The following is a 20,485-nucleotide window of genomic DNA, read 5'->3' on the forward strand; positions in this document are numbered from 1 at the left end:
ACAGAAAACGTTATAGTATTTCTTCGGAACAATACAATACGCTGGAATGAACATTTGTGCACTTTTGCGGGTGCCCGTAAATCTGGCAACCAGGTCGCCCGTCCCGCCTTCTTTCCTTTGACGTCACTCGGTGAGGATGCCCTCTAGTTTTCTCACTTCAGTTGGCGGCCTGTTTTGCTTATCGAGCTAGTTTTCCCCCCCGAATAAACATAAACAAGTAACCTCGGAAGCTTGTCCATTTCGCTTGCGCTATAAACTCGTTAATGTTGCGCGGATATTTTCGCCTCGCCTTCTGAAGATGCTCTGTTGCGAGGGAGAGCGGAACACATTTGAAAAGGCCGGGTGAACGGAGCGGCAGCCGTCAGCCAATCGGAAGTGAGTATTTTTCGCGCTGATTGGGGCGAGTTTCCCCGCAAAGCTTCAACTCGAATGAATAGAAGGTCGGAGTAACGCGATGCTTCAAACCGCGTATTTAAGCTGAAAATACATGGTAATGTCGTTTGGGCTGTTTCATGTTGCTGTAGCGGTTAAGCGGTGTGTTTGTGCAGAATGTAGCCCGTCTGCTGGCGTGTCAATGAGCAGCTGGAGTGTGTAAAAGCTAGGAGGCTAACTAGCATCCGAACCTGGTTTGTCAGTCATATTAGCATTAGCTGCCTCGATGTATGAGTCAGATTTGACATTCACACCGCATCCCAGTACTCGCGATTTTTGCTATTTTTTCTGAAATTACACGTTTTCCCTGCCGTGTCGATAAAATGTCATATGTTGTTTTTTTGTTATAACTAGTTGGCTAGCCACCTCCCGAGTTGTTAGCTATTTTAAATCATTTTTAGCCGCACGGCTAACGTGTTTTCTGTGTTATTGTTTGTCAGCATTACCGCGTTAACGCTTAGCCAGGCAGCTCGGTAATGTGTAAATGAAAACACCAGGCAGGATTTAATCCCGCTGAGTGCGTGTGTGTGTGTGTGTGTGTGTGTGTGTGAAGACTGCAGAGCTTTCTGAGGCTTGTATTTGCATTAAACTGGTCTTTTATGGACAGTGCATTCGTTTTTGTCCCCGAAGGCTATTAATATCAATAGGTCTCTCCATGAAGCGGAGCTCTGAGACGCTGACCATTCCCAACAATCACTGTAGTTTTAATCCCACGCTGTCGTACATAAAAGTTTATTTATTGTAAAAAAAAAAATTCATTTATTTCCTTAAATTTTATGACCAAGTTAAGGTCTAAGTTACACAAGCAGCTGTTGGGAGAAATCTGATCCGACGGTGAAAGTCCTCCCATCGCGTCTCTTCTGTGTTTAATAAGGTTTAATATTACATCTTACAACCTGTTTGGTTCGCTCTTTATGTTCTTATAATACCAACACACACACACACACACACATGTCCCATTACGTCTCAGTAAACTAGCTCACACTTGGTCAGGACCAAACCAGCCGTGTCCCGACTCCCTGAAGAGGCAGGGAGGCCATCTTTACCCACCAAATCCCCTTTTCACTGAACATGGACACTCGGAGACAGTGATCGTGTTCTGCTCACAGTGTTGTCTGCACACGCTAGGAAGCACACCCCAGTCTAATCATATCTCGGTTTAATGCAGGTTTTTTTCTTCTTCTTCTTCTGCTCAGGCAGTTTTATCTATCATGCTGCAGGTGCAGCTGTGAGGGGCTTTTCTCCTCCTCTCCTCTGTATGCAGCGCAGGCAGCAGCTCTCAGCGTTTCATCATCAGCTGTTGGCTAACATTGGGATTTACACTGAGTTTTGTAAGCCATTACATTGGCTTTGCTTGTGGTGTATTTTTTTTTTCTCTTTTTCCTTCTTTTTAATATAACATGTGACGTATTACAGGCTGGTAAGGTACAGGCAATTTTCAGTAAAGGCATATAAATCTGACTTTTATAAGTTGTTAAATGACGGGCATGTTTCTCTTCGTCATTTAATGCTCAGATGGAAAAGCTGATTTTTAAAATAACTAAGCCTAGTTGAAATTATTGTTGGTGGCTCAAACGGTTGCTTTTGAGTCCATAACTCTATCTGTCCTAGGGTTGCTGTATCCTGACTGACCCTGCACTTTGACCCCAGCTTCCTAACTGGGATCAAACTTTCTTTTGGCTGCTCCCATCAAGGCGACGCCACACAGTGGTCCATCCGATCCGCACACAACCTGGCACAGGTTTTAAGCAGGATGCCCGTCTAGACAACCCTTCTGTTTTTCTACCTGGGCTTGGGACTGGCACTTTATGAAGTGACTGATAGGATAAGGTGTGGCAACCTATGAATGGTGGGGATTGAACCCAGATCCTCAAATCAGCAACTTAGAGCCTTAGCCGTCTGAGCCTCCACTCTCATAGCTTCCAAACTGGGATGTGAAAAAAAAAAAAAAAAACACTGTTCTCTAATTGAATCTTAATATTTGTTTTACAACAGATCCCTGAGTGGCATCAATGGATGGTAAGGGAGGATCTCTACCTGCAATGCCTGAGCCAAAGACTCCGACCAGTATGAAACAGTTATCTGATTCACCATGTGGATGTAAAGGACGGGGGGATGGAAGCACAGATCCTGCTCTTCTGATGGATAAGGCTGCTACTCAGCTAGCAGCCACACCTCATGATGGTGTTTTGCAGAAGATTGGAAACCATAACCACACTCACGAACATCTGAAGGATTTGACGTCTCGATTCTTTAACGGTGATCAGGAGACACTGTCAAAGTTCTGCCCATCCCCACCTGGTTCGCCCCTTCTTAAAACGGTAGAGTCTGTATCTCCGAATGGTAGCCCACAAAGAAAGCCTGACTCCTCCCCTGAGCTCACATTTAAAATAACCAAACATTTGCCCAACGGAAAATCCCCACCTTCAAGCAGGTATGAAGCTAGCTATGGAGAAGATGGCACAGAAGAAGCAAATGCAGCTTTATCAGAAGGCATGCTGGCTCCTGCGAATGCTGCAAATGAAGGAGGCAAGTTGAGGGGTGCGGTGAAAAAAGTGCCACCAAGCAGACGGCACCCCATCGACCCTGTTCTTAATGGCTCTGAGAGATCACCTTTCACTCACATCATCATAGAACCATGTGACGAGCCCAGTGAGTCATATGACCTTGCCCCTGACTCGGATGTCCTGATCTCTGAACCCAGTGATGACACGGTCATTAAGGTACCTACCTGTGTAACGTCAAATGGCATGGTATGGCTTTAATTTAAAGTGTACACACTTTCTTGTTTCCTACATTTGTTTTATTTGAAGAGTTGAGGGAAAAAACTTTATGTATAGTAGTTTGAATTTTGCAATTAAATTGTAATATTTATAAAAAAAAATTCAAGAGCAGCTAATTAGGAAAATTGGATGTCAAGAATTATGCATTATTGGCCCACTACCCATAGCAGTTTCTGTCAGAGCAATATACAATATAAAGTGAATACTCTAAGTACTGAATGATTATTTTTCATAGCCTATGTCACCTGCTGGTGAGGAAACTGGTATTCAGAACGAGGGTGATGTTGAAACATCGCTACCAGAGGAGCAACCGCATGTGCAGTTTTCGGCAGGAGATATTGTCTGGGCTAAAGTGTATGGATTCCCATGGTGGCCGTGCATGATCACTACAGACCCAGAGTTCAACCTTCACTTCAGGCAAAAGGGTAAGGTCTAGAGACGGAGTGGTCATGTAATTATAGCAGTATTGGGATTTTCATTTAATGCTGTTGTTACCATGTTTCTCTTTAATATCAGACAATTGCAGAGGATTATTGTACCATATACAGTATTTTGGTGACACAGCAGAGAGAGGATATGTTGCCGGGAAGAACTTGGTCATATTTTCTAAGAAAGAGCAGTATGACACATTGTGCCATGGAAATAAAAAGTCCTCTGTTCGCTCTGGTGGCAAGAAGGTACTGATACTGTTCACTCACAACCTTCTAACTAAACATTATTTATATAATGTTTGAAAAATGCATTAAAACATACTATAGAAGCAGAAATGCACTGAGAATTGATGATAAGCTATTTTTTCCTGCATGTTGTCTATTCTATAGCTGTCAATTCCACGTAAGGTGCGGATACCATGGGATACAGGCATCTCCCAGGCAACAGAAGCAGTAGATTTAACAATAGAGGAGCGCCTAGCCAAGTTCAGCTTCACCTATGAGGGCAACCAGCCGTGTTTCAACTCTCAAATGCTGCAAGAACTTCAGTGCAAACAGAAACAACAACAGCAGAGTCAAAAAGAACTTCCAGATACAGCTAGCCTTACTCCTCCAGACTCCACTCAGTCCAGTCCCATTACCGTACAGACACCGAGCAACTCTTTCCAACCTACTCTCCCCCTTTCCAACAACAGCAGCACTTCAGCAAGGAAAATGCCACTTGCTACTAAAGCACCTAAAGCCCCAGCCAGCAGGGGGCAATGGAGCCTCAAGGAGCAGAATGCTCTTTTCAAAAAGAGAAAGAAAGTTATTCCTGTTGTAGTTCTTCCTCATATTGACACTGTTGTCCAGGTGAGTAAAGTTATGAATCTGGTCCAGTCCTGATTTACTCATTTCAAATTTCCTGCTGAAAATTCTACTTTTGTGTTAGGATACGTCCATTGCTGCAGATAAAGTAGAGACTAATAGGATGAAAATGAATAAATCTGGAATATTCAGAAAAGAGTCATCACTGAAACAGGTTTTGCATTCCTTTTTTTCATATTCAGTTATTACCAGAGTTATCCTTTGTGTTCATACAAAGTTAATATGAATGTTTGTGTAGGATGTCCTGTTTGCTGAAATTGACCCTCAGCTGAAAGCATCCCAGAAGAAACAGGGAAAACTTAAACAGAAGTTTCCAGCTGCTCCAAACTCCCTGAAAAGGAAGAAAATTAAGGCATCAGCTATTATTGCTGGAAGTCTGAACACAGAATTACTAAAGCCAGTGGTTTTGGGTAAGAGTGTGAGATCTGCCGTATCTTCTCTACCTTGGTTTGCATGTTTGCACAGGTTTAATGTTGAATTAATGATAAATATTCTCTGTTATAAGATTCTGAAGTCAGCAAGATGAAGAAAAAACTAAAAACGGAAAAGGCAGATGCTGTCTTTAAAGGTACCCTTTTATGTTTTTAATTATTTTTAAAAAATACTTTTGAAGTAATATTTTTTGTACAGACAGAAAATTTTATAAAGGTGGTTTGTGCCATTATTTGCTCTTAGCTCTGATCAATCCATTTAAATACAACGGTTACAATTAAAGTTAAAACGCGAAATGTGTTAAAATAATCACTATGTGCTTGTGCAGCCCTGATTGAAACAACACTTTTCTATTATTCTGTAAATTTTTGGGCATGCTGAGGTGTCAGGGAAATAAATCTGTAATAAATAAATCCTGTGTTCAGTTATGAAGAAGGCCTCAAAGCGTGCACTTGAAGAGCCCAATGCGGAGGAGGACTCTCAACCCAGGAAAAAGGCCAAGCTTGCGGATGGTGCAAAATGGCGTAAAACGCTAAAGGTTTGATTTATTTAAGATACCCTCTAAATTTGCAGCACATTGTGGTGAGGGAATGTTGATATCCCCGTCTTAATAAATTAGTTAATAAACAGTATTAGAAGGTAGTTATAGAGAAAATTTGAGTCAGTTATGAATCACGATTTTGTGTGCCTTTTTTTTTTTAATTGCACATTTATAATATAGATGCAGCAGTTGATCAGCCAGTCACCAGAACTGATCGGTTTTCAGTTTGGTCAGTTATGATTGATCATCCTTGGTCATAACTAATATCGTGCCAAGTGTGCAAGCTTCTAATATGTGGAAATGCTTTTTTATGGCATTACGTTGTTATTGATGTCATTAAAAGCTTCCAATTGGTATTTTCCCTCAAAATGAATGAGTTAATTAGTGTTGACACTCATTACACATTCTTGCATCAGTCCCAAAACACTGTGATTTTTTTTTTTTGTTGTTGTCTTGAAATACGCTTGGAAGCTGCATGTTTCCAAGTGTATTTTAAGACCGCGTTAGAAGCTGTGTGCATCCACCCACATGCTCACAACTGCTCAACACGTGCTCAATACTTTGAGGCCATTTGAGTCAGCAAAATGTCACTGTTGCTTCTACAGATGGTACACTCAAAACTACTCGCACACTGGCATTCCATGTGGTTAGGGTAAATTTTTTGCTAAGTTTGTTTAGAAATAATAATTATGGCTTTTGATGAGCTGGTCAGTTAAAAAAATAAACATTTTAGGTTAAATGTTAATCTCTTGAATTTGAAGTAATTTGTATTGTTTAAATGCTGCTCGTGGTTTTAAATGAGAAAGCTAATATAATGAATGGGCAACCTTTAATTACTCATGTTTCAGTTGTGTCAGTTACTCATGTTTCACATTTCAGTTGTGAAGTTAGTGAATAAAGCTAAGGTTTGTGTTATGACATGTTTATTATTATCTTAAAGATACAAGGTGTTAAAATTGAAACAAAACTGGAAAAAAATATTGAATGGGGATATTTATATAACTGTCATACTTAAAGCATTGCAATATTAATATTTAGTAGTCACTGATAATTTCTATTCCTATTAGAAGGATTGTTTGATTGGCAGTTTGATTGTTTGATTGATATGTGGACAATATGACACAAGTTTTAGATTGTCCTCTCTGGATCACCATACTTGAGGTCATGGTGCATGTTCCCCCAGATAGACGTAGTTATGTTTTATTGCGTATTTTGATATCCTGTTTTGTTTTTTTTTGTTCCGTCCCCCAATTCCTTTTAAAGGCAAAGACACCTGAGCCATGCATCACCATACAAGGGAAAAAGAGACAAAAATCTGCAGTCACTGAGAAAAGAAAGAAGCTTAAGGCACCAGTCTCAGGTAATTGGGAGAAATAGCTACTTGTCTGTTTGATCTTTTAGTCATTGTGTATTATGAGTCATGTGTATTATGTTTCTGAAGTAAAGTTGCTGTTTTACTATTTCTGGGTCAGTGGGGACTAAATACAAGGGCAGATGGGTTAGGAAGATTGAGCCTAGCGATCAGCCGCTATCACTTTCATCTAAGAAGCACGGCTCATCAAACCAGGTATCGTCCGACAGATGTTTTTTTTTTTTCTCTGTAAAACCGTATTTTTGATTATATCACACTCGGGCAAACAAAAAACTCATAGCGAAATAAATAAAATCACAATAATTAAAATGCATACAGCAAAAAAAAGTTTAAGACGTACATTCTAGAGCAGTTTAACCAAACATCATATCCAATGTGATGCAGACTTTGTACCAGGAGAGACCGGATTCTCCTACTGATGACACTCATGCTACAAGGAAGGCAGAGCGTACAGTCAGTAATAAAAAAGAGAGTGTGTGTCAGGTTAGTGTACATGTGTTGGTGTCTAGTGGCTGTATTGTATTGGTCTGTGTAAGAATGTTTTTGATAAGTATTGTGTGTTCAGATTTGTGAAAAGACAAGTGAGGACCTGGTGACGTGTGAAGGACAATGCTATGGTTCGTACCACCTGCAGTGTATAGGTCTGGAGCAACCATCAGAAAAGGTGCTCTGTACTGCCTGCCGCACAGGTAAAGAAGAGACTTTTCTATGTTCCTAACAGTCAGTCACAAAGGTGCTCTCAAAAATGTTTTCATTAATGAGTAGGTGTAAAATGGCATTGTGCTTAAACATATAGTTCAATAGTTAAAACAGCCACCCGCATTGTAGTAAAGGCCTTTGTATTTTTATTATTTGTTTTATAAAACGAGTATGTTATGTTATGTTATGTTAAGGAGCTGAAAAATAGGACTGAAGACAAAAACTTGTACTGTTAACTGTGGTTTCCTGTTTTAAAAATTCTTAAAAAAATTGCAATTGGAAAAAGTATTGTTCAGGAAACAGTAAGTGAAAGTATCGTTTCATGTATAGAAAGTTCTTAAATAATACCCAGCCTTAGCTATATCGTTAGTATTAATCGTAGCGTACAATTTTTAGACTTATTGAATTCTGTTCTTATCATTTAGGATGTAGCTCACATCTTTTTGTTTTAAAAGTGTTGTATGCGTGATGACGTGATTTGGTGTTGCACCTCTATTGGTAATCACTTTAAACACATATTAATTAGATAAACTAGCTAAACATAAAATTATGTTGGATGACAAAGCTAAAGTCCACAAAATCTGTAAGTGGATTAGTGTGTGTGTGTGTGTGTGTGTGTAGATACACATACGTATACCTTCAGAATTCTGTCTCGACAGGTCAGGGCTGTTTTTGTGGTACAGAGGAGACTACACAGTATAAGGCAGAAAGGTTTAATATGGCTGTTAATATACAGTATCAGTCAAAAAAGTTTGGACATACCTTCTTATACAATGATTTTTCCAACATTGTAAATTAATACTAAAGTCATTGAAATTGACAGAATAAATATGGAATTATGTAGTCAATAAAAACCTTAAATAACCCATAATGCTTTATATTTTGGATTTTTCTTTGCACTCTTGGCATTCTCTCCATCAGCCTCATGAGGTAGTCACCTGGAATGGTTTTCCCAGAAGTGTTGAGTACTTGTTGACTTCTTTTTTTTTTCACTCTCTCCACTCCAACTTGTCCCAAACCATCTTAATTGGATTTAGATTGGATGATCATGGAGGCCAGGTCATCTGTTGAAGCACTTCATCATTCTCTTTCTTGGACAAACAGCTCTTACAAAACCTAGAGTTGTGTTTGAGTCATTTTCCTGTTGGAAAACAAATTATGGTCCCCCTAATGCAAACAGGATGGGATGGGATGTGCCCTGAATTTTGACCAAGTCACCAGCAAAGTGCCCCACATCATCACACCTCCTCCTCCATGCCTCACAGTGGGAACCACACATTCAGGAAATGTCTACCTACAACTAACAAAGACAGCAACTCGAACCAAAAATCTCAGATTTGCACCAAAGGACAGTGTTCAACTGATCTAATATCCATTTCTTTCTCCACTTAAATGTTTTTTTTTTGTCTCAATACGACCATGAAGGCCTGGCTCATACAGTCTTCTCTGAACAGTGGAGTTGAAATATGTTTGCCGCTTGAACTCCGAAAAGTGATTATGTGGGTTCTAATGTGAGGTGCCGTACATCAGCAGTTTCTAAGGCTGATCATTCTAATAAACTCATTCTCTGCAGCAGAGGTAGCTTCTGGTCTTTGCTTTTTTGCAAAGGTCCTCATGAGAGCCAGTTTTATTGTAGCATTTGATAGTTTTGGCGACCATGGCAATCCATGTTTTTTTGGATTGACTGACCTTGAAAGAATCATATTAAGAAAGCAATAAATGACACAAATTAACTAATTTCAGGTGACGACTACCTCTTGAGGCTGACTGAGAGAATGTTACCACTAAATGTCGCTACTTTGGACAATCTAAAATATAAAACATATTCTGTTGTTTAACATTTATTTTTGTTTACTACATAATTCCATGCATGTTCTTTCATAGTTGTTTTAGGATGTCTTTGGTATTAATGTACAATGTCAACAATGAAAATAAGGAATAAACACAGAAGGAGAAGGTGTGTCCAAACTTGACTGGTGCAGTATCTCAAAGGAAGCTGCAGTGTGTGATGCCACTTGTGCTTAATTGTGATAATCCTATAATGAAATATCTTAAATGGTCAGTGAGAAACAGTTGGATAAAAACAGGAAACATTTGGTATTTTTAGTCAATTATTGATTTAAATGACATGGAAGTCAGATTCACTTTCCATAAATAAAATTCTTTAAAAGAACCAGCTGGATTACGTTTGTTGATCTTGTAGAGAAACTAGAGACAAGTGCAGCTGTTTGGTTTGCCACTATTTGAAGAGTGCCCCACCCTGTTCTCTGCTAAAAAGCTTTTCTTTTTTCTCCTTCTTTTACATTTTGGTCTCAGGAGTCCATGCATGTTTTACTTGTAAGAAGTCTGAAGGGGAGGTGAAACGTTGCAGTGTCCTACACTGTGGTCGGTTCTACCATGAGGCATGTCTGCGGTTAAGTGCTTTGACTGTATTCGATAACCGAGGATTCCGCTGCCCGCTCCACATTTGCCTCAGCTGTCACTGCAGTGGCCGTGGCACAGCAAAAGCCACCAAAGGTATGCTCCTGTTTATTGAGGCATTTGACTGCCACAGGGCATGTGTAGCAGTTTATTTTGAGACGGAATAAAAATTTTGTATGTATGTTTTAGGGAAAATGATTCGTTGCCTGCGCTGCCCAGTGGCGTACCACACCGGAGACCTGTGCATAGCAGCTGGAAGTGAGATGCTGAATCCTACTACTATGTTATGTACAAACCACTTCAACCCTAAGAAGGGCTACAGACATCATACACATGTCAATGTCAGCTGGTGTTTCATCTGCTCCAATGGTAAGATCCTTATCAATCATGCTTATATATGTATGTGTGAGAATATGCATTTTCTCTCGCACTCTTTCTCAGTCACTCACTACATCTTAGGCACGCGTGCACGCACACACACACACACACACACACACACACACACACACACACACACACACACACACACACACACACAATACAGTGGTACCTCAGCAACAAATTTAAGAGGCGAGTTCCTAAGGCAAAATTTTACATTGCTAAACGTGTTTCCCATTGGAAATAATGTAAATTATTTCCAATAATTGTTCTAGCCGCCCCAAAAATATTATTATTATTACCAATTTCCAACACTATAATTAAAACAATTGAAAATTAAAAGACATTAAACCTCATAGCTTCATAAAAAAAAGCGAAATTGAAAGTGGCTCCCTTTTCTTCTTACTGCAGTACTGGGTAACATTCTTTGGACCCATGGTGCTATGTCTTCACTAAATCTTGCTCAAAATGCAAAGAACCTCGTCCAGTAAAATAAATGAAATAAACTCGCGTCACTTGTCTTTCCACTGACTCAAACACATTTTGGATGGCGTCCGAACTAATCCGCAACTAAAACGCAACTAAAGTTGGCGTTTGGTTCGGTTTGCTCAGATGCAAAGGAGAAAATTTGTGAGGTAAGCCGTTCATATGCTGTGGTACCAGTGTGTGCGCGTACACACAAAATTTACTTATGCAATATGCATAATATCTGTCAAAATTCAATGGTCCTTTCCTGACTCTTTCTACAAGTCATCCAAAATATGTAATAATCTCCCTTGAACAGCTAATATTGAGATGTCTTCCGCTTATGATCTGTAAAGCCTTTATAACGGGTCTAATCTGATATAACGCCAATTGGTAAGTTTTGAGGCCGGTAACTCTAAATGAACTTCTCTACAGTAGAAGTAAGTTTAGGTCTTGCTTTCCTGGGAAGGACTTTAAAATAACATGTCTTAAAATAACAACTGACTGTTGTTGTTACATAATTACCCAATTCCATATGTTATTTCACAGTTGTAAAAAAAAAAAAAAAAAATCTGTGATTGTTTTAGAATGTATAAAATAATTTCAAACTTGTGTCCATATTTTGACTGGTACTATATGTACAAACACACACACACACACACACACACACACACACACACACACACACACACACACACACACTCTTTCATAAAGGACAAATAAATAGCTTTCGATCGAGATACTGGGCCATTCTGTATGTTTGCATTAACATTTTATAAAAAGCCTTATTTAAGCTAATTGTGACAATTGGAACAATTATGCCTTTAAGCAATGATGTATATTTATGTTGTGCATGAAGGTGGCAGACTCCTGTGCTGTGAATCGTGTCCAGCTGCCTTTCACCCTGACTGTTTAAATATCACCATGCCTGATGGCAGCTGGTTCTGTTATGACTGCCGCTCAGGCAAAAAGCCAAAGTACAGAGACATTATCTGGGTCAAACTGGGCAATTACAGGTAAGCGTTAATTAGCAAGTGGTTACTCTGCAGCCCATAGCAGAAATATATATATATATATATATATATATATATATATCATGGTAAGTGAATAATTCTGATACTATGACCCGTGTCTTTGACCTACTCTAAAACACAGATGGTGGCCAGCAGAAATTCGTCACCCCAGGAACATCCCTACAAATATCCAGCATCTACGTCATGAGATTGGAGAATTCCCTGTTTACTTTTTTGGATCAAAAGATTACTACTGGACCCACCAGGGCCGGGTGTTCCCTTATATGGAGGGAGACAGAGCGAGCAGACACCAGAAGACTGGCATTGGGAAAGTCTTTAAGAATGGTAAAGCTGTTTCTTGCTTTTTTTCCTCATTTAACATAAGGCTCTTTCGTTTATATCAATGTGTTTTCACCTGTTTACTACCTGTTCATGTCTTTAGCTGTGGTTGAAGCTGAGGCTCGGTTTAACCATATCAAAATGGAGAGGGAAGCTAAGGAAGCTCAGGAGAAGAACAAGAAACCTCCTCCATACAAATATATTAAGGTACCAGCTTTCTATGCAAGACATCATAAAGTTGGTGCTTCTTCATGAGCAGTAAACATTACTTTGATGTTATCCTACCATTTGATAAATAATATTTAAAAGTTTAGCATCTAATGCCTTTAATGTGTTCTGTGTTATTGGCCTATATAATTTATTATTATTAAAGTAAAACAACCCATTATCTGCAGGTCAACAAACCAGTTGGGCGTGTGCAGATTTACACAGCCGACATCTCGGAGATCCCCAAATGCAACTGTAAGCCAAGTGACGAGCGGCCATGCAGTTTTGAATCGGAGTGTCTGAATCGCATGCTATTGTACGAGTGTCACCCTCAGGTGTGTCCAGCTGCAGACCGCTGCATGAACCAGGATTTCACCAAGCGCCTCTACCCCGAGACCAAGATCATCCGCACGGCCGGGAAGGGCTGGGGTCTCATTTCTCTCCGAGACATCAAAAAGGTGAGAACTAACTCCGATGTGGAGTAATTATAAAAAAATGTAGATTGTTAATGTAAAAGATCTGTTTGTCTATGGTCTGTGTTTTAATATTGCTGGCTGTTGTGTGTGTGTGTGTGTGTGTGTGTGTGTGTGTGTGTGTGCGCAAATCAGGGAGAGTTTGTCAATGAGTATGTGGGTGAGCTAATTGATGAGGAGGAGTGCAGAGCCAGGATCAAATATGCCCAGGAAAATGACATCACACATTTCTACATGCTCACCATTGACAAGGTAATGTATCACAAGACCCACGTACATTTTATGACATAAAACAGAATTGGGATTAGAAATGTGCATATTGTTAAATATTTATCTTCCCTTTAAAAGTATTTAACACTCAAGTCTTTTATTACTTTAAAAAGCATGTAATATATTATCAAACAGCCTAAAGCCACAACTTCTATCTTATGAAAAAACAAAACAAGTCAAAATGAGTAGAGATGAAACGAAGTCTGTTGTAATTAGTTGTAGCTCAGGATTCGTCGGCATAACTCCTTGTTTACTCAAAGTTTCTGCTCCTGCTGTACCCGTGCAGTCTGCCGTGGCTGGACAGCGTGCAGTGGAGCTACAGGAAGAGTGTTTAATTGGGAGTGTCACAGTTCAGCATGCTGTGGCCCTACAGTAATAAATACTACAGTGCAAAGTATTAAAATAATTGGTTTGAGGAATTATTTTCCAGAAATATTCTCAAATTATAAATGCAAATTAGGATGATCACATATGACTCTGCTGTTTTACATTTTAAATACTTTGTCTTAAATAGTGTCTTTGTGTTATGACATAGTGAAAATACAGGATACTGGAAATGTTGGTGTAATACACTATCAAGAAAAAAGCCACAATGTGTATACATCAGTGTTTTATGACAGGGGGTTAAACTGGATTGCTTAACAAGTTTCTATTAATAATGTGGGAGTTGTGGTGTATTTTAGGGCCTATTGACTTATGGAAATTGGTCAAGATTTTAAGCACAAGATTAAAAGGCAAAGGAAAGAATAAGAAATAATGCCTTATAAAAGGCATAAGAAATGTCCCCATACAAAAGCTAATCATGACTTGATTTAAAAGTAACTGCTTACACCAATGTTCTCTGTCATATATCCCAATGCCATTTGTTTATGTAGGACCGGATCATTGATGCAGGCCCTAAAGGGAACTACTCCCGGTTTATGAACCATAGCTGCCAGCCCAACTGTGAGACTCAGAAGTGGACTGTGAATGGAGATACGCGTGTAGGCCTGTTCGCTGTGTGCGATATTCCAGCAGGTCAGTTCACCGAGAGCACCAAGCACATCAGCCATCATTTATCACAGTAAATGCAGTGTCACGATGGCGCAGAAAAAAAAAATTATATATATATATATATATATATATACAGCAATTCACTCTACAGAACACTGGTTTCCTGATTGTCACAAAATGTAATTATATTTGATATCCCACCCTGAAGTGTTTATCATTCTTCTGCAATGTTTATCAAGAATGTAGACACTGTAGAGAGATTGTGGTTCTTCAAACAGCTCATGTTATGAAAATGATGTTTAACAGTTCATTTAAAAACATGACAACCAAAGAAATTAACTAGCCTGGACATTTATCATTTTTCCTTCTTTTACCATCCTGTTCAGTGTCTGATTACCCTAGGGAACTAATTCATGATTAATTTCCAACAGTGCCAGACATATAATGTCATGCGTTTAAAATGGGGCTTTCTGAAAAGCAGTGATTTTATTTTAATTGTATTGTATTTAATTGTTTGCTTGAAGTCATCTAGTTTGTTGTTTTATTTGTTTAAATTTCTAGGCACAGAGTTGACTTTTAATTATAATCTGGATTGTCTCGGAAATGAGAAGACTATTTGTCGTTGTGGTGCACCCAACTGCAGTGGCTTCCTAGGGGATCGACCGAAGGTGAGTCACACACTGCTGTAAGCACCCAATCATTCATGATGTACAACAAAAACAGCACTGTGCAAAAAGCACCTCTAATTTCTTTATATTTTGCTTCCAAATAGCCAGACTTGCTACTATTTTTAATGTAGTTTTAAGGAATAGTTATCCTGGTTCCTGGAGGAATTTTTTATATATTTATTTTAATATACTTTTTTTTGAAGAAGAAAAAACTCAATGCTACTGGACAGTACAATTTAAAACAAGATGTACTGAATTGCCTTCTTTGCCTTTTTTATTATAAAAAAATAAAATAAGAAAAAAGAAGAAATCCCCCCCCCCCACAACATATTTTATTTATATATAAATAGATTTCCATTTCAATTCAATTCAATTCAATTCAATTTTATTTGTATAGCGCTTTTAGCAATTTTCATTGCCGCAAAGCAGCTTTACATAGTCAAAAGAATTATTTAGGTTTGTATGAAATGTGAATTTGTATGAATCAAAATGGTCAGTTTGTCCCTGGTGAGCAAGCCGAGGGCGACAGTGGCAAGGAAAAACTCCCTGAGATGGTAAGAGGAAGAAACCTTGAGAGGAACCAGACTCAACAGGGAACCCATCCTCATTTGGGTGAAACAAAAAGCAGTAAATGATCTGCATTTATACAGTGTGTAGGGTGGGAGGCAGTTCAGCTATAATAGCTGATGTTAATTGATGTTAATATGGAGTCCAGGTAGTTATTGAAGACCCAGGTAGACTTGTAAGAAGTTCCAATCATGAACTATCGAACTGTCAAGTCCCCAGAGAAACAGTTGCCAACACCAGTCAAGGCCAGAACCATTTTCTAGGTATTTTCTCCATTTCAACCTGTAGGAATTTTTGGCTCATGTTTTTGCCTTATTTTTCTGCACTTGATTTTTATTTTTTAAATCACTCAGTGACCTATGAACCATTCAAGCGTGAAAAAAAGCAGAAGATCAGTTCATTGATTTTTGTACTGGACAAGAGGGGAAATGAGGTTGCTACTGAGGCTGTTACATAAATAACAAATTTTGTAATTTTATCGAAAGCTACTTTGCAGCCTATTAATTTTCTTTATTATAATATAATGTAAAGGAACATGGAGTTCTGAGGACCTTTGCACAGTACTGTACTTGATGTAGACAAAGTAGGTATTTTAATGGTTAACCAGCTCATTTAAAGGTCCAAGTTACTTTGTTCAGGTTCTTATGGCTCCTGAAAAAGCGAGACTATTCAGTTTTACTGTCATGTAAAAAAAAGCATTAGTGTTATGTTATTTAATTTATTTATTACCAAAATGTTTCTATTTCCTAGTAGCCTAGTGGTTTACAATGATGTAAGTCAACTGTATAATATATAGTAGTGTTGGGTTGATTTAATGCTTTCCTTTCCCCTTGAGTGATACTAAATTCTATTACCTGGCATAATCCCTAGATTTGTGTGTAAGCAAATTTCTGCATATGTGAATTCAACCAGTCATAGATCAAAAATATTTAGGAAGAAGCTCCAAAATTTTCTGAAGGCAAAACTTGAATTTTCCCCAGGCTGAGTGCTTTGCTAATCCACACAAATGAAGTCTTTAGCATCCACAGATTTTGGTATGTTGCCTGGGGGTCCTGGAACCAATCCCCTACGGATACAGAGAGATGACTGAACTAATACTGGATATGGCCTTCCTTTGCATTTAAAACAGCCACTAGATGTAGATGAACACTAGATGTTGGAAACTGTCCTTTGATATTCTGGTCTTTAGTTGACAATCTGGTCCTAAACGTTCCTGGAGATTCTTTTTTTTTTTTTTTTTTCTTTTTTTTTCAATAGCATAGAAAAAAGATGTTTTGAGATGATTTGCTTTCTGTGACATGGTGCTGGAAGTATCCTTCAGAAGACTACACTTGAAGATTTTGTTGCATTGAAGTGTTCCTCACTCCACTATATCAGCTCCACCAGCATGTTGACACAAGGCAGGTTAGCTCCATGGATTCAGCATTCATGCTGATGACATCAAAGATCTGTGTGTCATAGGAGAATGCAAGATTCCTTTAGATCAGGCTGTTTTTTCCCTGCCTTAAGATTCTTCTTGGTGTGGATAATGAGATGCTTTTTACGCTCTTCACAAGTGTACAGAGTGATTATCTGAGTTACTGTTGCCCTTCTGTCAGCTTAAACCAGTCTGGCCATTCACAATTCTCCTCCCTTATCACATTTTCAGCTACAGAACTGTTCATTCCATGGTCAAAATCACAGGTGAAATGTTTACCCATTTACATTTATTTACATGCCACCTTTCAAGAACAAAGTGCCAGACACTGCTTTACAATAAGAATATTCACAAACAGAAAAGTACCCTTTACATGACGGGGGAAAAATAAACATCAAAGACCTGAAAGCTTTTAGTGAACATATATCTTTGACTGTTTTTTTAAGACCAGCACCATTTTAAATTAACTATCAATTATATGCCACTAAACTATTGACGGGATCTTGGGCAGCCAAGCATCATTTAGGCCTGTGGGTAGCAAAGGCAGCCTGTTTGGTCTGATCCCACACAAAAGCCTAAGCGGCACAACTTACTTAAAAAGTCAATACTGGCCACGATATAGGGTACAGAACAGCCTCCAAACTCCCTAAATCTTAATTTAACTGAGCACCCATGAGAAGCACTGGACAAACAAGTCCAATCCACAGAGACCCCACCCTGTAATTCACAGCATCTAAAAGATCTGTTGCCAATGTCCTGGTTACACAATACTGGACATAATGTTTTGTGTTGCAATATTGTGGTTAGTGTATAATTGAATATCAGCTGCATAGAGGTGATAGGAAATTTCATAATATTGACTTATCTGCACAAGAGAAAGCATAGACAAAACAAATAACATTGGACCTATAACTATACCTTGAGGTACACCGCATGACAGAAGTTTGGTTAATTCGGAGAGGTTACTGTAATGCTGCTAAAACTGTAGGATGAGATAGAAACCAACTGGCTTAGTCTCTCGTGCAAGACATCAATTGAGACTCTAAGAAAAGCTGTTTAAATTAAGTATCTGATGGAAATCAGACTGTCCACAACTTATGATCATTGAGAATATCCATGCATTGCACATGATTGGCTGGTTAGACAACTGCATCAGTGAGTAGATATACAGGTGTTCCTAATGAAGTGCTTAGTAAGTGCATGTTTAAATAATATTACATTATGTTATGTACATTTATATTTAGAAATCTGTTTTACTCTTTGAGCGCAAAGATTGGTTTGGGTTGATTTTGGTGGACTACCTAGGTTAGGGAAGCTGAGTGGTGTTGGATATATTTTTTTTATTTTCTTTTTGAATTACGATGCGTGTATTCAATTATTTACAATATATATATGAATTGATGCACATTTTAGATAGATAGAGATTTTAAAATATATAGTTGTTAAAGATCCTGGGAAAGGATTTTCTGAAAAGAGAATGAACTGTGCTGTTTCTCACAGATCACTCCCACTTCTGAGCCTAAAGCCAAGCTCCAGAAGAAAAAGCCCAAGCGGCGGCGCGCTCGAAGTGAAGGAAAAAAGCAGTCTGAGGATGAGTGTTTCCGTTGTGGTGATGGAGGACAGTTGGTATTGTGTGACCGCAAGGGCTGCACCAAAGCTTACCACTTATCTTGCCTGGATCTAACTAAGAGACCGTTCGGTAAGCTTCATATCCATGTTGTAACTGATCAGTTGGTGTTATATAAGTAAATCATAAATGTGACTACTTTTACTTAGCATTTCAAAAGTAAAAATAAAATTCTTACTTTATTCAAGATGATCTCGGTATTCAAGATTTTATTTAAATATCAATTATGTTGGTTTATAAAAATTTTGGCCTTGATAAAAAATAATGGCTGAAATATTTTACCTGCTCAAGAATTTTTGTCAAAATGATAAAATGAAGTCATTAAATAATTTCTGTGAAGCATCACCTCATTCAGTCTAAATAATGACCCTAAATTATACTCTGCTCTTCAACACAAACTTGTTTGCAGGTTTTTCAGTGACTCAAGTTAAAGGTTAAATGTTTGATTTGGATAATGTGAAAAAAATTTCTTTTAAAAATCATTATTTAAATTATATTTGTCATGAGACTATTTGTTTTAGCCCTAGATCTTTGAGAGGGGTTATTTGTGTTCATTGTTTGTGTTGTTGTGATGAGCAGGTCGCTGGGATTGCCCCTGGCACCACTGTGACGTGTGTGGCAAACCATCTGATGCTTTCTGTCAGCTGTGCCCCAACTCCTTCTGTAAGACCCATAAGGAGGGCACGCTGAGACCTCATCCCATCAGCAGCCAGCTGTGCTGCCAAGAGCATGATGACTCCGACATGCAGTCAAACATGGCAGTCACCCTGAAGTCCGATCTCACCACTAAATCCAGCAAACGCGGCCGCAGACCTGTAGCCCAGGGCAGCGCCGACGCTGGAGCCAAGAAGCGCTCCAGGAAACCGTGTAACAAGCAGCAGAAGGGTCGAGCCTGTGAAAGCGTTCCTCCTCTTTCGTCCCTCCCCTCCGTGCCTCACCCATGATTCAGTGGCATTGATATAAACGTGACTGATTTCCCAAACTGAAAGCACTGTGTCTGATCAGGGAAGTATCTGAACACTGTAGAGCTCAGTGAAGCTGCCACATCAGGTTCCGCCACATCAGGTTCCACCTCCTCACTCAACCTCTCACTCGGAACCAAGTGCGGGAGCCACCACACCAAACCGCCTCATTACTACACAGCATTATGGAGGCCAGACTTGAATTATTATTTTTTTTGTACACCTGTTTTAATCTTTAAGATAGATTATTTTTGTTTTATTTTTAACAGTAGATATGTATATGGAAATGTATATGACAGACCAAAATTATAATAATACTGGAATTACTGATAGTAAGTTCGATAATGTGTAGGCTTTTTTTTTTTCTTTTTGTTTTACACAACAGCCTGTTGTACCGTTAAATGTAAGACACTATGGATAGCCCTTGAATTGTTTTTATAGTTAATATAGAGTGCATTTAACTATAGAGCAGGACATTTTTAGCACATTTGTTAGCTCATTTTTTTGAGTTTCTGTAACATGCTAGAATGTTAAGAGTCTCTGTAAAGTCTACCTATTCAGAGTTTAAAAAAGGCACAGTAAATTGAGTCAGGGCGCTTTTTGTGAGGTTTGGGTGAAATAAAGCTTTTAAAAATATTTTTGTGTGTATGTAAATTTCCTTTTTTTAATCTAATTTTGTTTATCAGAAATGCGGGCCAATAAAGGCTGAAAACAGGAGTCTGAAAAGGTCCCGAATATGAACGTTTCCGGTCCCTGCCTCCTGATGGGCTGGCGTGAATGTGCTTCCTGAAAGAAGCATTTAAAACTACAGACACTAAAATAGAACATTTAGAAAAGCAGTAAACTAGAAAGAAAATAAATCAGCCTAAACTTGGATTTCAAGTTGTATTTCTGATGGAAAATTAAATTTGGAGAACTTTAAAGCAGTTTTGTTTAAAAAAGGAGTAAAATGTGTGACCCTTATTTCTTACATATACATTAATGCACAGTAAAATTCTTTCTTCGCATGTCCCAGCTTGGGGCCTGGAGTCAGTCAGCTATCATTCGTTGTCCTTGGAGCAGATAGAGAGACACACACAACAGCTGTTTCTTTAATAAGGAACACAATACGTATTAGATGTTTTTTGT

General features: G+C 38.7%; 1 protein-coding gene across 3 annotated transcripts; it reads left to right on the top strand.

Annotated features, from left to right (window-relative positions):
• Positions 1-138: 138 nt before the first annotated feature.
• Positions 139-19,993, top strand: nsd2 (nuclear receptor binding SET domain protein 2). 3 transcript variants are annotated; one of them, XM_053502534.1, is made up of 24 exons: positions 139-375; positions 2,428-3,185; positions 3,451-3,640; positions 3,732-3,892; positions 4,037-4,498; positions 4,578-4,667; positions 4,752-4,923; positions 5,019-5,081; positions 5,371-5,483; positions 6,750-6,846; positions 6,959-7,053; positions 7,243-7,341; positions 7,424-7,547; positions 9,874-10,074; positions 10,168-10,347; positions 11,681-11,837; positions 11,977-12,179; positions 12,277-12,380; positions 12,569-12,838; positions 12,989-13,105; positions 13,999-14,140; positions 14,678-14,784; positions 18,269-18,467; positions 18,975-19,993. In XM_053502534.1, the coding sequence occupies exons 2-24, from the start codon at positions 2,445-2,447 to the stop codon at positions 19,337-19,339; spliced, it is 4,452 nt and encodes a 1,483-aa protein (XP_053358509.1). In that variant the 5' UTR covers positions 139-375; positions 2,428-2,444; the 3' UTR covers positions 19,340-19,993. The 3 variants fall into 3 exon arrangements, with proteins under 3 accessions (XP_053358509.1, XP_053358511.1, XP_053358510.1); XM_053502536.1 differs by having other exon boundaries at positions 2,428-3,155; XM_053502535.1 differs by lacking the exon at positions 139-375 and adding an exon at positions 399-490.
• The last annotated feature ends 492 nt before the right edge of the window (positions 19,994-20,485 follow it).

This window comes from Clarias gariepinus, chromosome 8 (assembly GCF_024256425.1).
Source record: "Clarias gariepinus isolate MV-2021 ecotype Netherlands chromosome 8, CGAR_prim_01v2, whole genome shotgun sequence".
Lineage (NCBI taxonomy): Eukaryota > Metazoa > Chordata > Actinopteri > Siluriformes > Clariidae > Clarias > Clarias gariepinus.